General features: G+C 41.2%; 1 protein-coding gene across 2 annotated transcripts in view; it reads right to left on the minus strand.

The window, feature by feature from the left end:
* The window catches only part of LRCH1 (leucine rich repeats and calponin homology domain containing 1), a 247,834-nt gene that overhangs the window by 74,854 nt on the left and 156,264 nt on the right, over positions 1-16,716 (minus strand). For both annotated transcript variants that reach the window (XM_073663838.1, XM_073663837.1), the window contains exons 6-8: positions 12,247-12,377; positions 9,102-9,186; positions 4,860-4,968 (exon numbers count right to left, since the gene is read on the minus strand). In XM_073663838.1, coding sequence (XP_073519939.1) covers positions 4,860-4,968; positions 9,102-9,186; positions 12,247-12,377 — 325 coding nt within the window. The remainder of the gene's footprint in view (positions 1-4,859; positions 4,969-9,101; positions 9,187-12,246; positions 12,378-16,716) is intronic.

The raw sequence follows: 16,716 nt of genomic DNA on the forward strand, positions 1-16,716 counted from the left end.
TGACTTTATTCTTTCATGAGTTATTTACAAGTTTATGACCACTTATAAAATGTGTTCAAAGTGCAGCCCATTGTGTTGGATTGTCAATGCAACCCTCTTCTCCCACTCTTGACACACTGATAGCAACACCGCAGAAGAAATGCTAGCACAGGCTTCCAGTATCCGTTGTTTCAGATGCTGCACATCTCGTATCTTCACAGCATAGACAATTGCCTTCAGATGACCCCAAACATAAAAGTCTAAGGGGGTCAGATTGGGAGACCTTGGTGGCCATTCAACTGGCCCACGACGACCAATCCACTTTCCAGGAAACTGTTCATGTAGGAATGCTCGGACCTGACACCCATAATGTGGTGGTGCACCATTTTGTTGGAAAAACTCAGGGAACGTGCTATCTTCAGTGCATAAAGAGGGCAACACATCATCATGTAGCAATTTCAGATATCCAGTGGCATTGAGGTTTCCATTGATGAAGAATGGCCCCACTATCTTTGTACCCCATATACCACACCATACCATCAAGATACGAGATGTGCAGCATCTGAAACAACGGATACTGGAAGCCTGTGCTAGGATTTCTTCTGCGGTGTTGCTATCGGTGTGTCAAGAGTGGGAGAAGAGGATTGCATTGACAATCCAACACAATGGGCAGCACTTTGAACACATTTTATATGTGGTCATAAACTTGTAAAAAACTCATGAAAGAATAAAGTTACGTTAAAACCAAGCACACCATTGTTTTTCTTATGAAATTCTCAATAAGTTTGATGTGTCTCATGACCCTCTTCCCATTGAAAAAAATAAAGTTGGATCCGAAATGGCCGACTTCAAAATGGCCGCCATGGTCACCACTCATCTGGAACAGTTTTCCCCCTCCCATATACTAATGTGCCACAGACAGGAAGTTGATATCGCCAATCATTCCCATTTAATTTAGATGTATCCATATAAATGGCCCACCCTGTATATAAAAATAAACTAAAATGTATAACTCAGAACTACTTGTGATCCAATATTTATGTGCTTCAGATGGTATGAGGCCAGCCTTCAACCCATCGTGTGCAGCTGAATGCTTTTAAAGGAAAGCCAAAGGGCTTTTGGCCCTTGTTCTAGTGACTGGCCTAAGACACAGTTCGTGGTTGTTAAAATCATAAATACACACGTTTTCTGGGGGATGTACACATAGGTTTTGAGGACATTAACCAGCCCTTAAACATGTAAGAAGCAAAGGTCAAGGTAGCTTAGTAGTGATGAACGAGCACTAAAATGCTCGGGTGCTCGAAGCTCGGGTCGAGCACACTGGAATACTCGGGTGCTCGACCCGAGCAACGAGCCCAATGTAAGTCTATGGGAAACTCGAGCATTTTTGTGGCGGTCCCTCCCAGCGGTCTGCAGAAGGTCAAAAATTGCCCAAATCGATGGGAACGGTGCTCAATTAAACGTCAGGCAGGCAGAATATATAGGCAGACAGGCAGGCAGGGTATATAGGAGGGTGCATGAAAAACATAGCAGGGCAATTGGAAAACACTAGTGCCCTCCGATTTTCATGCACCCGTCTCTTTAAAAAAGCTGGCCGGCAATTCATCAGCGTCATACACCGGTATCCGACAATTTAGAACAGAAAGAATAGAGCATCACACATAGATTAGATAGATAGAAACATGTCAGTCACATATATAATAAGTACGGTGACAGTGTTGGTTACTGTACTTGTCATTTAGTGTTAAAATAAAGGATTTATAAAAAAAAATAATAGTGTTTTTGTCTCTTTAAAAAAGCCGGCCGGCAATTCATCAGCGGCATACACCGGTACCAGACAATTTAGGACAGAAAGAATAGAGCATCACACATAGATTAGATAGATAGAAACATGTCAGTCACATATATAATAAGTACAGTGATAGTGTTGATTACTGTACTTGTCATTTAGTGTTAAAATAAAGGATTTATTTAAAAAAAAATTGGCGTGGGGTTCCCCATAATTTTAGTCTCTAGCGGAGGTTAAGCAGACGGCTGGGGCAGATGTTTGAAGCCTGGGAAGGGGGTAATACCCATGGAGCTTCCCAGGCTACTAATATCAGCCCCCAGCTGAATACCTAGCCTTTGCTAGCTATTAAAATGGGGGACCCAAAAAAAATGATGTGGGGTCCCCCCTATTTTAATAGCTAGCAAAGGCTAGGCAGACAGCTGGGGGCTGGCTGATATTAATAGCCCAGGAAGGGTGCCATGAATATTGGCCCCCTCCCAGGCTAGAAACACCAGCCCTCAGCTGCCCCAGAAATGGCACATCCACAGGATGCGCCAATTCTGGCACTTAGCCTCGCTCTTCCCACTGCCCTGTAGCAGTGGGGTAATAGGGCTGGGGCTGATGTCAGCTTATAATGCCAGCTGACATCAAGCCCAGGTTAGTAATGGAGAGGCGTCTATAAGACACCCCCATTACTAACCCCAGAGTCAAAGTTAAAAAAAAACACAAACACCCAGAATAAAGTCCTTTAATTGAAATAAACACACAATTCTTTAATGTTCTAAATTAAACCATACTTACCATCACGCCCATTCCAGCTGAAGCCAACGATCTCCTGCAATGAAAATAAAATAATAAACCAACCTCATCCTTACCTTTCCATGGTTCCCAGGACGGCTCCAGCTCTGCTACATTCACATGACAGGCTGGATCGCAGCCGAAAGCTGCCATCCAGGTTGCCATGCCGCATACACTAAGAAGAGCAGGCATGCTTGCGCTCCTCAGTGTCTGGCTGTGACGGCATCCAGATGAGCCGAGTTCATGTCCAATGTACTCAGCTCACCTCATGCACGTCACTGACAGCGTGGGAGAATTCTCCTGCGCATGCGGTGAGCGTGAGAGAATTCTCCTGCGCATGTGGTGAGCGCAGGAGAATACTCCCACGCTGTCAGTGACGTGCATGAGGTGAGCTCATGTCCAATGAACTCAGCTCACCTCATGCACGTCATTAACAGCGTGGGAGAATTCTCCTGCGCTCAGCGCTTGAGCAGGAGAATTCTCCCACGCTGGGATGGCATTGAGATGACAGCTGGATCATGGATGCGCCATTTCTGGGGCGGCTGACGGCTGGTGTTTATAGCCTGGGAGGGGGCCAATATTCATGGCACCCTTCCTGGGCTATTAAAATCAGCCCCCAGCTGTCTGCCTAGAATTTGCTAGCTATTAAAATAGGGGGGACCCCACATCATTTTTTGGGGGGGGTCCCCCATTTTAATAGCTGGTAAAGGCTAGGTATTCAGCTGGGGGCTGATATTAGTAGCCTGTGAAGCTCCGTGGGTATTACCCCCTTCACAGGCTTCAAACATCTGCCCCAGCCGTCTGCTTAACCTCCGCTAGAGACTAAAATTACGGGGAACCCTACGCCAATTTTTTTTTTAATAAATCCTTTATTTTAACACTAAATAACAAGTACAGTAACCAACACTGTCACTGTACTTCATATATATGTGACTGACATGTTTCTATCTATCTAATCTATGTGTGATGCTCTATTCTTTCTGTTCTAAATTGTCGGGTACCGGTGTATGCCGCTGATGAATTGCCGGCTTTTCATGTTTCACTGTGAGCACTGTTCCCATCGATTTGAGCAATCACTATAATGCCACAACCACCATGGCTGTGACATTACAGTGAGTGGCAGACAATCCCTGCATGATTGGTGCTCTAAATAGCGCCAAACATGCAGGACGGGGACCCGAGCTCCTGCCCGAGCATCTTGAAAGTACTCGGCGAGCTCCGAGCATCTCGAGTTCTGAGATGCTCGGGCGAGTATCGAGCAGTGGCGAGCATGCTCGCTCATCACTATAGCTTAGGATACCAAAGGTTCAATGACTACAGCTTCCTTAAGTGTAATTTTCATGTAACAATGCGGTTGATTTAATAAGCTAAAGGCACCAGAATTGTGGATTAATTTCCACCAAAAAATAGTCTTAGGTGCCTTGCACCATATTTATTATGTGTTTTAACCCCTTCCCGACAGGACGATTTTTCAGTTTATTGCACTTTTGTTTTTTTTTCATCATCTTTTTCCAAGAGTCACAACTATTAATTCAAGATTTTTTATGGACAAGCGGTAGTTTTGAATGGACCATTCATTTTACCATTCCATACATTTGAAAAAAGGAAAAAATTCTAAGTGCGGTAAAGTTCCGGAAATAAAAGCAATTCTTCAATTGTTTTTTGGGGTTATGTTTTAAAAGGATTCATTTTTGTGGTAAAAGTGATTTGTGAGCATGATTCTCCAGGTCAAAACAATTAAAGCGAAGTTGGATGTGGCAAAGTGGTGGGAGTACCTGATGTGAGAATACCGGATCGAGGTAAGGTGGGAACCCCTGGTTGTAAGCACCATATATTGTTTATAAGGCACGGTGTCACAAGGTCTTGGTGTGATGGAAAAACTTTGGCTGTTATTATACCGGAAACAGGGGTTTTCGGTGTCTACTTTGAGGGGGGCAAAAGCAGGATGTCACTACTCCGGGTGTGGTCTGGATGTGGCACGTGAATATGGCTCTCCAGGTAAGAAAGGTTGGGGACCACTGAACTAGAGTATGAGTGGCCTTCATACAGTAATATTGAACATTTCTGAATTTGCCAACATAAGAATCCATAGAGCAGCCTGTGGATACCTGTGCTGACCTCATGGTATGAGCATATATATGGTATTTTCACGTTTAAATGTGTATAACTGCTACTGAGAACAGAAAGTTTCTCCGGTTCTTACCTCCACGTGGGATATAGCTAATGTGCACACTAAAAATATGGAAGGAAGAAGCAATAGTATAAGTGGACTTATTCTCTGTAGAATTAGTTGTTGAACTGTTACATATTTTACCTTTTACAGAATTACTGAACTGCTGATCTAAATCCTCTTTGGCAAAATTCTCTTCTTCCAAAATATCAGACATTGGCACACTCGGACTGGCAGAGTCTTCATCGCAAGGCTATGATAAAAATAGTTTATTAAATGATCCAAAAAAAAAAAAAAGTTAGAATTAGCAGGTTAATCAATCTCATATCCCTGTGACTTTAGACAACTGATATTTTACTATAAAATTCTTTACAGTAGGATTCTTCTGAGTAGAAGTGCCAGGCTATCCCTGTGGCCAGATACCACGGAGCTGGAGGAAGCCTGTGCCATGTGTGGTGCCTCTGTACAGCACTGTATTTCAGACAGAAAAGGAAACTATACATTTGGTTTCCATTTCAGACCTCTGAATAACATTTTGATGTAAGCTTGGAAATTACAGATGGTCTTTTTGGGGCAATCACGCCTGTGGATTTGAATAAAATGGCAAAGCAAGACTGCAACTACTACATTTTTTTTGTAGTGCAGTAATGATGTAATTGGCCTGCACCAAGAAGCAGCATAATCTACAGCCTGTGTGACCAATGTAGCATGTTTTGGGACAGTTTTTATGGCATGATTGGGTGTGATATTTAAATGCACAAAATAAAACACCAAACATTTAGGCCATGTTCCCACGATGAGCTTTTAGAGCGCTTTTGATGCGGCACATCTGAAACAATTTTTCAGAGAGATACCGATGATGCTACCACCATATCTTATTAGTTAACTTAACTTAGCATTAATGAGCCAAATCCATTAATTTATGGTTGGGAAATGAGCAGCCAGCCCCAGCCTCACCACCACCTTCTTTGCATGAGATAATGTCTGTAAAGCGCTGTGGAAATAATGGCGCTATATAAGTGAGTAAAATAAATAAATAAATATACAATGGCTTGCGAAAGTATTCACCCCCTTGACGGTTTTCATGTTTTGCTACCTTACAAGCTGGAATTTCACTGTTTGTTTTTTTTGAGAGTTTGCATCATCAATTCATGCAAAGAACATGTCTACAACTGTGAACATTTGGTTTTCTTTTCAATGTGATGCAAACAACAAATTTAACAACAAAATAACTGAAAACTTCAGTGAGCATAACTTTTCACACCCATAAAGTCAGTACTTTGTAGAGTCTCCTTCTGTGGAAATTACAGATGCAAGTGGCTTTGGATAATTCCCTGAGCTTTCCACATCTTGCCACTGGGATTTTTGCCCATTCCTCAATGCAAAACTGCTCCAGCTCCTTCAAGTTAGATGGTTTCCTGTGGTGAACAGCAATTTTCAATTCTGACCACAAATTCTCAATTGGATTAAGGTCTGGGCTTTGACTAGGCCACTCCCAAACATTTACATGTTTCCCCTTAAACCACTCGAGTCTTGCTTTAGCAGTATGCTTTGGGTCATTGTCTTGTTGGAAGGTGAACATTCATCCTAGTATCAAATCACTGACAGACCGAAACAGGTTTTGCTCAAGAATATCGTTGTATTTCGCACCATCCATCTTCCCCTCAACTCGGACCATTTTCCCTGTCCCTGCTGCTGAAAAGCATCTCCACAGCATCATACTGTCACCACCATGTTTCGCTGTGGGGATGGTGTTCTTGGGGTGATGAGCTGGGTTGGTTTGGCGCCAGACATAGCGTTTACCTTGTTGGTCAAAAAGTTCAATTTTGGTCTCATCTGACCACAGCATCTTCCTCCATACATTTGGGGAGTCTCCCACATGTCTTTTGGCCAAATCAAAACGAACCTTACAATTTTTGTGTGAAAGTAAAGGCTTTTTCTGTCCACTCATCCTTAAAGGCCACCTCTATGGAATGTATGGCTCATTGTGGTCGTATGGACAGATACTCCAGTCTCTGCTTGGGAACTCTGTAGCTCCTTCAAGGTTACCTTTGGTCTCAACCTCTGTGACCTTTGAGAAAAAGTGTGTATATACTGACAGACACGTGACACTTACATTGCACACAGGTGGACTTACTTTCACTAAGCATGTGACTTATGAAGGGAATTGCTTGGACCAGAAATTTGTAGGGGCTTCATAGCAAAAGGGGTGAATACATATGCACATGCCAATTTTTAGATCACATAAACTTAATTTATGCTTATATTTTTCTCACTTCACTTCACTAACTTAAGACTATTTACTGCCGATTAATCACACCCAAATCGGATTACAAAAATATTTAAACACAGGTTGTAATGTAACAAAATAGGCAAAAAGCCAAGGGGGTGAATACTTTTGCAAGCCACTGTAGAGATTGTGTCAGAAAAGTATGCATGCTAATAAAAAATCAGTACATAGTAAACATTTTTTCAGGCTGAGAGGGACCGGGGATCCTATGATGTCATTTAAAAAATCTGATCATCTGCTTCCAAAAACCCAGTATCCATGGACAGCTCCAAATGAGGTGGAAGAAAGTGCCAGGAACTGTATGACATTTGGGGCGTTAGTTTAGGTAATGACCTGGCTAGTTGTGAAGTAGTGTAATACGCCCAATGTAGGATATACAATTGTATAAGACTTTCATTGTGATTCGAAGAAATCACAATGAAAGGTGAGGTGAGGTTATTGTCACTCGTTTGGTTTTAACGCTACTTTTCTACAGATTAACCATATATCTGCAGGTAAATATATTTTTTGGGTGATGTCAGTTTGCCTTTATTTCATTAAATTCTAGTTTATGCAAAATGTACAGTAAGCATCTCATTTTAGCTGTACTATAAGTGGAGCTCTGGATAAGATCAAGACTATGGGAGCTCTTCATTTACATACTACATATATTTTTTACATAGATCAAAAAACTAATTTCTATCACTCCGAGGGTTGGCAGTACATACTCTCTCATCCAGATGTTTCCTAGCAGAGTGTCACACTTGGCAGTCTCATTTCTACTTAGAAGAAGAGGTTATTCTGCAGGTGAATCCTACACAGTAGTTTCCTGCAGCTGGTCCTCTATTTATAACTGTCCAGGATAGAACAATGACCACAGACAAAAAATGTTCTTTTTTTTTATTTTATTTAACAAAAAAAAAGAAGAAGACTCATGGAAATGTTCAGGGCATGAGGTTTAAAAAATAAATAAACCAACTACCATCCATCCAAAAGAGTTATAATCTCCCTAAACGCCCCCCATAGGAAGACCAGCAACCGATGGCTTAATATTATCAAGACAATGGCGGAGAAGACCATGGTGGACCTGTCTAGGCTTGCACAAGATCGATCTTCCTACAGATCATTCATCCATCGAGCTGCCATGGCTCAAGATCGAGCCGAAGGGCTTTAAAAAAAAAACAAACGCTCTCAATAGTAAAACCTGTTGCAACTAATTTTAAGATAATTAATTATTTTGATGAATTTTCAGAACTGTTTGTTGACTTTAAGTTTGTAAGTATCTGGGATGCAAGCTATGGCTATTCACATGCAGAGCGAATGCTGCAGATTATCCATCCATATCTGCAGATGGACAATATGCAGTGAAATACAGTAGTAGTAAAACATAAGAAATTGGAAGAATTTTGACCTGCAAGATGTGAAAGATTTTTCAATTTGCAGCTTCGTACATGTTTTGCAGATTTACCTAACTTGGTTCATGACAAGATGCAGCAGGCACTAAGAATGGGACATCATCGCAGGAGACTGGGTGTACAGAGACTACAAAGGGACTAGGCAAGGGAGCCAAGGAGATGCAAGTGGAGAGGAGTTTAGTTTTTTGGGTTTTTTTTTTTGTTTTTTTTTTCATTTTACAAGTTCTGATGTTTTTCATAGGGAAATCAGCAGCAAAATCTTACCCAAAATCCATACAGTGCTCATCAAATACTAATGAATCCTGTATACATCAGCAACTATATATTTATCTGTACTTATATAGCCCTGGACCCTGTATATTAATCTGAGCACTAGAGAATGTAAGGTAAGCAGAGAAAACTGTATGACACTGGATCATACTCCAAGCTACGCAGGGACCATATACATTAAGCACAGTATATATAACTAGTCATCAATTGATGGGAAAGTTACAGAAATTATTTAAAAACCGTAGAGAAAAAGATCTACAGTATTTATCAATTACAAAGATCAGATTTATAAAGAAGACGACTCTAGCCTACCAGGACATAACACAATTATCTCTAACATAATAGAATGTATATTTTGCATTGAAGATACAATGGAGTAGAAATAAAAATAACAATACTGAGATTGTGGATACAACAGTGAAGGGCAATTACCTCTATGGCTGATAAGCGCTTTTCCCCACTGTCACTGCCAACACCAGAATCAGAGTCCTTCTTTAATGGAAAAATATCTTCAATGCTAGATATGCACCAAAAATATCAATTAAAACACAGCATAGAGTAAAACATCCCTGAAGATCCCCACCCAGGTTATATGATGGAAGTAAGGGTTATGTACAATTTAGGGGGTTTTTTTTGCCTGGAGTTTGGTTTTTTACTTCAGCCATACCTTATATACTGTCTGCATGTCCATAGTTCTCATGTCAAAAAATGTTCCTAGCAGGTTCAGCATATATATTACATGCCTCGTCTGCTCACGTGAATGTATAAGAGTATGTTCACACTGGCTGATAAATCATGTAAGAGGGCTTCTAGGAGCACTCAGTCACCATAGTTGTGCAGTGGAATCAAACTGACGATCACCAACAAAACTCTGATTAGTCGGGTGAAATTCATTTTAACATGTCAAGAAGTAGATTGGCACTCACCACGTTGTGTGATGCAAAAATAGCTGTTTATTTTCCTTGCATGGTCGAGCGGTATACAAAAGAATAATATCCAGCAGGTCAGTAGCCTATGGCCATTTCACTTACCTAGCGCTTTCTCACTGTACCAGTGACTCAAGGTGCCCTGAGAAAGCGCTTGGTGCGTGAAACAGCCAATATTGTTTTTTTGTATACCTTATGACCATGCAAGGAAAATAAAGTGCTGTCTTTGTATAACACTACGTGGTGAGTGCCAGTCTAATTCTTGACATGTTACATTGAACTTTCTCAGATATTGTGCACCACAACAAGCTGTTAAAATACCGCCAATAGGCAGACGTGTAGTCAATTGACAGTTGTTTAAAGGGGTTGTCCAGGAGTTTAAAATTGATGGCCGATCCTTAGGAAGGTCAATATGTGATTATTGAGGGTGGGAAAATTAGCACACCCGCTTATCAGCTTTTCCCGATGTCGGCAGTGGCCAAATGTGCTCAGTTACGGAGCTGCACAGCTCTGTCAACTATATACTGTATTCAAGTCAATAGGAGCAGATCTGCAGGATCGAGCCGAGGCCACTAAACAATTGACGGCGCTGTGCAGCTCTGCAGATGAGCACAACCAGTCGCTGGCAGCACCAGCAAAAGATGATTGTCAGGAGTGCAATGTGTCGTACCCTCACTGATCCCAAGGATAGGTCAACAATATAAAAATCCAGGACAACTCCTTTAATTCTGTATTAGTCAGCAAGTGGAAACGCATTTAACAGGAAGCAAGAGTTGTAGCTAGAGAGAACTTGTCATGTGTTTCATGCTACCCACACCAATGGCAACATGAATCTGGGACAAACTCCTGGCTTGAAGCATCTAAGTTTCATTTTGAAATCCTGTAATATTTCAGAGTACACATAGGTCAGAATTAATTAATCACTTTTCACTAGATTTCAAAGTTGCAGGCAAAAAATTGCTACACTTTGTATTTTTACGTCAAGAAAGCCAACTTTTTAAATGGTAAACGTAGCTAAGTAGGAAGGAATGCACTCTAGTCCATGACTTGGGTACATTTCTAACACTGGTGAAAGGCGGCTGAAAGACGCTCTAATGCAATCTTCATCGAGACTGGGGTGCAAAATTAGTCATGAAGAATCGGGCCTTTGTTTGAAAAAAAAAAGAGGCTGGGTATGCGGAGAACAGTAATCAGAACTTTTCTTTTTCATCTGGCTCAGATACTTTGAAAGATCTTTGGCATATAGAGAGACCAGTGTCGGACTGGGGTGCCAAGGGCCCACCTGTAACCAACTCCAGGGCTCCACTTTTCAACTAGATGCAAATTCAACATTATCCTCAATCACAAATGTACTGCATATAACAATGCTCTGGGTAGATTGATAAATGAATAAGATGCTGCCTTGTCTGTACATAGTGATTCAAGTATATAGTGCCAAGTAGTGCTCATATAAGAGGGTGGTGGCCCACTCCTGCCCGGGGGCCCACCGGGGGATCCTCCTGTTCTCCTGTGGGCCAGTCCGAGCCAGAGAGAGACCCTGATGACGGCTCCCCGATTTCCTTTTATACTAGGCTTCCTCTAAACCAGGTTCTCATAATAAAATACAGACGCCTGTAATGGGAAACCCAGGCCCTAATTCATGTTATCTGTGGGTCAGGCAGCAGGTTCACTTAAGATTGCGTTCACATGAAAATCATGGCAAACGTCTTGTATTTTGATATGGCTGTGGCAAAAAAAATATTGATTGTGGCCACAATGTGTGAAGGCAGCCAAAGTTGGGACAGTATCACAAATAAGATAATTAAACCACATCGTCATATTTGACACATCTTCCCAGACCTTAATAGGGTTTTCCACCTTTGGGAACTTTTTTTTAAATTAAATACATGTAATTGGAGCTAAAAATAATGCAATTTGGTGTCATTATATAACCTCTTTGTTGCACTGTCTATTGTTGGCTGCTGAATGAGTCAACTGAGAGTCCATCAGTAAAAGTCTATTGGGAAGTTTGTAACTCTTTTATTTGTCTTTTTATGACCAGCTCTAAGCTGATTTATGAACACAAACCCTCAATATGCAGGGACACAAAGAACTTATAAAAGCCAAATCAAACCCTATTGCAAAAATTACTTATAGCCCCAAATACATGTATCTAAATAAAAATGGCCGCAATAGTGGAAAACATCTTTAAAGTCTAACGATTATCCATTTAAAGGCATTTTCTTTAGAGACTATTCACTTGGCTGTAATTATGGCTGTTTTGCACCATGCATGTGCATAGGTCACTAATGTAACTTTCTATGTTTTCAATTTAATAATAGATATACAATTTGTACCACTTCAGATTCTGTGTGAACAGAATATCTCACGCATAAAGCACCTGAAAGAGCAAGGACCCCGACTGCTACCAAGAACAAATAGTGAATGGGAAGATAAAGATTTATTATTTGATGAAGGATGGGGACACTCTTTTCTGTAATAATGGAGTTTTGTGCGTGGATTTCAAGTAATTAAAGTAAAAAAAAATAAAAATTATTGTCACAAAACCAGTTTGATTTCTGTGAATCAATCAATTGTTGGTTTTAAAGATGTTTCGCACTGAATATACTGTATACGGCTATCTCGTGTGTAAATGTACCATGCTGCATTACCTTTCCTCAGCATGTTGCTGCAGAATAGGCCTCTCGATGGCATGAAGATAAAACGCGTCTCCTGTCTTCTCCAGTTGACACGCTTGTATACTTAAATATTTGAATATATGTATTTTGCCTTTAATACAAATCTAGAAAAGAGAATAAAAAAAAGTGATTAATAAGACTCTGAAGAAGCACAGATAAGTCAGGTTATGAATGATAACAGTTCCACCCAAGTACTTGGTTAGAATCATAAGACATATTTGATCAATTTGAAAAATTATAGTTATATGTTTATATGGTGTCGTGTCTCAGCTCCTCTGCACGTGGTGTGACATGGAAACTCAGCGCCTTCCTGTGATATCACTCATTAGAGCCATTTGAGCGAGTCGCCATCTGAAACTTCAGATAGTTGTTTGCCATGATTGTGGACGTCTACCAGGCCTCTCTGCTATTCCAGGCTTCTTGACATACTTTAATCTCCAATATTGTCACAGTGTGCCTCCTGAAATACATAACTCTGTAACATCACTGGGCTCTGCTACAATGCCACTCAGTGCCTTCTGACATTCACAGCTCTGCTAAGCCACTGGACTCTGCTACTCTGTCACTCAGTGCCTCCTGACATACCCAGCTCTGCTACATTGCCACTGTGTGCCTCCTCACCATAACTAGCTTTGTTACATAGCTGGGCTTTGCTATATTTTCAATGTGCGCCTCCAGACATACCGAACACAGCTAGGTTGCTGAACTGTTCTCCAAGCTCTGCTTGTCACTGGGCTCTGTGCTGCATCTCTTGACTCTGAAACATCACTACAATGAGCCTTTCGACATAATCAACTCAGCTACACCATGGGACTCTGCTACATTGCTTCACTGAGCCTCCTGGTCTACTCTGCTCTGTCATTACTGCGCTTATTCTCTTGTTGCAGGCTCCGTAGTTCCAACCAGCCCACCCCTCTGGGTCATGTAATCACTCCGTGCTCTGTTCCAGCTGCTCTTCTTTAACAGGAACCTCCAGGATCCAAGTCACAAGGTGCCTTTCCATTAGCAAACTTGGTAACAAAAGTATCTGTTGCCCCTTACTAAATATTATAAAGTGTAAGGCAAATGATCTGTGTTGCTTATTAGGATTATATGGACTAACCTTTAAGTATGAAAGCAGAACTTTCTTTTTATATGATACAGCTAAAATTAAAAACCTCAGTCTCAGGGTTTGTTTATACGTAGTGTTTTTGATGCATTTTTTCCATGTCGGGAAAACAGCAGCGTTTTACAGTAGGAGCAACATGAATCAGATATCGAAAATCTAATTCACACTATGCATTGGTTTCCTTGTATCTTTTGTTACCAGTGGGGCGGCAAGCCAATTCTTTCATCATTTTTACTGCAGTTTTCCCCTTTGGGATCAAAAAAGCATTGGGCTAGAGATGATTGAAATTATAAAATTTGACACACATTTGATTCATATTAAATCAATTTATTCCCCTCTACTTAGCACAAAAAATGCAACAAAAAAACACCAAAATGTGTTTAAAGGGGTTGAACAGGACTATTAGATTTTTCCTACTATGGACCTAAAAACTAACAGGCAGGTAGATCGTAATAGGCAACAATTTGCTTGTTCTACCCGGTGCCGGTTCAAAGCCATCACTGACCGCTCTTGCTGGCAATTCAGCTGCTTCATGTCAACCGAGCAGCTCTTCTTCTTCCGAGCTGCTCTGTCAAAGGGGTTTGACTGCGATATCATGCTGATTGACAGGTGGCCCCCGCAGTTAGGCTAGGGTCAGATGAAAAATTTTCTCTCCTCCAGGAAAATGCGTCAAGTTATAGTAATCACACTCTGATCAGACTTTGATCAGAGCTTGATCAGACTGATCCAATTTTCTTGGATGTGGAGAATTTTAAAAAAAATCTCTATCTTATCCATTCAGTGACCGTGAAAGTCAGGCCGCACTCGGATGGAGTGCCATCCAATTATCAGAGGTAACTCGCGCATTGTGCAATTTTTTTCCTCGGACCGACTCGCTGCTCTGTCGACTGAATCACCAGCAGGAGCAGTCTATGACTGCTCTGCGCCAGCAGAAATTGGCACCGGGCACAATAGGCAGGTAGGTAGCAACTACCTGCTTGTTATTTCTTAAGCCCGTAGTAAAAAATATATATATATAGTCCTGGTTAACCCCTTTAATCTCTGTTGCGGTTTTCTGGTCATAACCTGCATATTTTATGCAGAAAAAAAAATGATAAAAAATCTATATGTGAATATATCCTTGGCCTCATTTTTTTAACAAATAACCTATATCTGCAAATATGCCTATATTTGTATTTAAACCATGCCACTTAATTAAAAATAACCTGTTATATTGTGGTGCCCCCTCCTCCGCTAACTGCACCCCAGCCCTATATTAATTTATGTGCCTTAGCCCTGTATTAGGGTATGTGCATTTGTTAAGTATTTGCTGCAGATATTTCTGCGGCAATTTCGGAAGTGTTGGCTACAAAAACACAGCATAAAATATACGCATTTTTCTTGCAGTTTTTTTGCATGCATTTTTTATGCTTTTTTTTCCAACAAATAGGTTAAAAACACTGCAAAAATGCTGAAAGAATTGACATGCTGCAGATGTGACACTGCTTCAGATGTGCAAGGTAAAAAAAAGCAACATGTGCATGAGACGTCAGGAATCTCATTCACTTTGCTGGTACTAGGAAATGCTTCCGTTTTTGTGTGGAAACTGTGTGGAAAAAATGCCTAAAAAACGCAGCAAATACTTAACGTTTGCACATACCATAAGGCGGTTTTTGTGTATTTAGAAAATGTTAGGCACCATCAAAAGAAACGGATAGCACTCAGATGTCATCAGTGTGTCATCTAAGTGTTGTCTAATTTTTATTATTTAATTAGCAGGTGAAACTTGGAATTCTTTTAAGCATATGAGAAAAAAGGATTCCACATTGATATTAAAAATGGACACAAAAATAAATGAAAACCAGGTCCAGAACACTGATGAAAAATGATTTATTTCCTCTGTGCAAAAAAAAACTAAAAATGAAAAAAAGTCTGAATGAAGCATTAGTGTGATGCTAACCCACTCTGCAATTATGCAAGACTGAACTTTGATTGTGGTCATGTGTCTTATATAAATTACTCGCTTCCAGTCAAGTGGGCAGTGCAGAATCCCAGAACAGTCACCCTCTGAGCCTCTAATCTCACCCACCAGGGTTGGATGGCTGTGTGAACACGCTCAATGGCGGCTCACTAGTTATGTTTGGTGGAGCTCAGTAGAGGAGGTGGAGTTGGCGTGTGCATGCTTACCTGTGGTGAGAAAGCCTTCAATCACCACTGCTTCTGGTGCACGCACAGTGTGCCAATAAGGCAGTGAGAGTGGACAGCTTCACTGCGTGTGCAGGGTAATCCAGCAGTCAGTGTGATATTTGAGCAGCGTGACATCAGAAGGGCTCAGTCCATCAGTCAAACCCTGGTGGGCACGATTAGAGGCTCAAACGCTTGACTGTTCCAGGATTCGGTACTGCCCACTTGATTGGAGGCAAGTAATTTAAAAAGAGGTCGTTCACTACTTTTTCATTGATGACAGCTGATCGGTGGGGGTGCCGGTCCTAGGCTGATCAGACACTGATGACCTATCCTGAGGATAGGTTATCAATGAAAAAGCAGTGGACAACCTCCTTAAGGACCATATTAAAAATTCATTACTTAATAAATGCAGAATAGCTTTAGTGCGACACTTACAGTACAGACCAAAAGTTTGGACACACCTTCTCAATTGAAGATTTTTCTGTATTTTCATGACTATGAAAATTGTACATTCACACTGAAGGCATCAAAACTATGAATTAACACATGTGGAATTATATACTTAACAAAAAAGTGTGAAACAACTGAAAATATGTCTTATATTCTACGTTCTTCATAATAGCCATCTTTTGCTTTGATGACTGCTTTGCACACTCTTGGCATTCTCTTGATGAGCTTCAAGAGGTAGTCACCGAAAATGGTCTTCCAACAATCTTGAAGGAGTTCCCAGAGATGCTTAGCACTTGTTGGCCCTTTTGCCTTCACTCTGCGAGTGGGTTCAGGTCTGGTGACTGTGGAGGCCAGGTCATCTGGCGTAGCACCCCATCACTCTCCCTCTTGGTCAAATAGCCCTTACACAGCCTGAAGGTGTGTTTGGGGTCATTGTCCTGTTGAAAAATAAATGATGGTCCAACTAAACGCAAACCGGATGGAATAGCTTGCCGCTGCAAGATGCTGTGATAGCCATGCTGGTTCAGTATGCCTTCAATTTTGAATAAATCCCCAACTGTGTCACCAGCAAAGCACCCCCACACCATCACACCTCCTCCTCCATGCTTCACGGTGGGAACCAGGCATGTAGAGTCCATCCGTTCACCTTTTCTGCGTCGCACAAAGACACGGTGGTTGGAACCAAAGATCTCAAATTTGGACTCATCAGACCAAAGCAC

The sequence above is a fragment of the Phyllobates terribilis genome, unplaced genomic scaffold, assembly GCF_046119375.1.
Source record: "Phyllobates terribilis strain yellow unplaced genomic scaffold, ASM4611937v1 Scaffold_2__4_contigs__length_985480577, whole genome shotgun sequence".
Classification (NCBI taxonomy): domain Eukaryota; kingdom Metazoa; phylum Chordata; class Amphibia; order Anura; family Dendrobatidae; genus Phyllobates; species Phyllobates terribilis.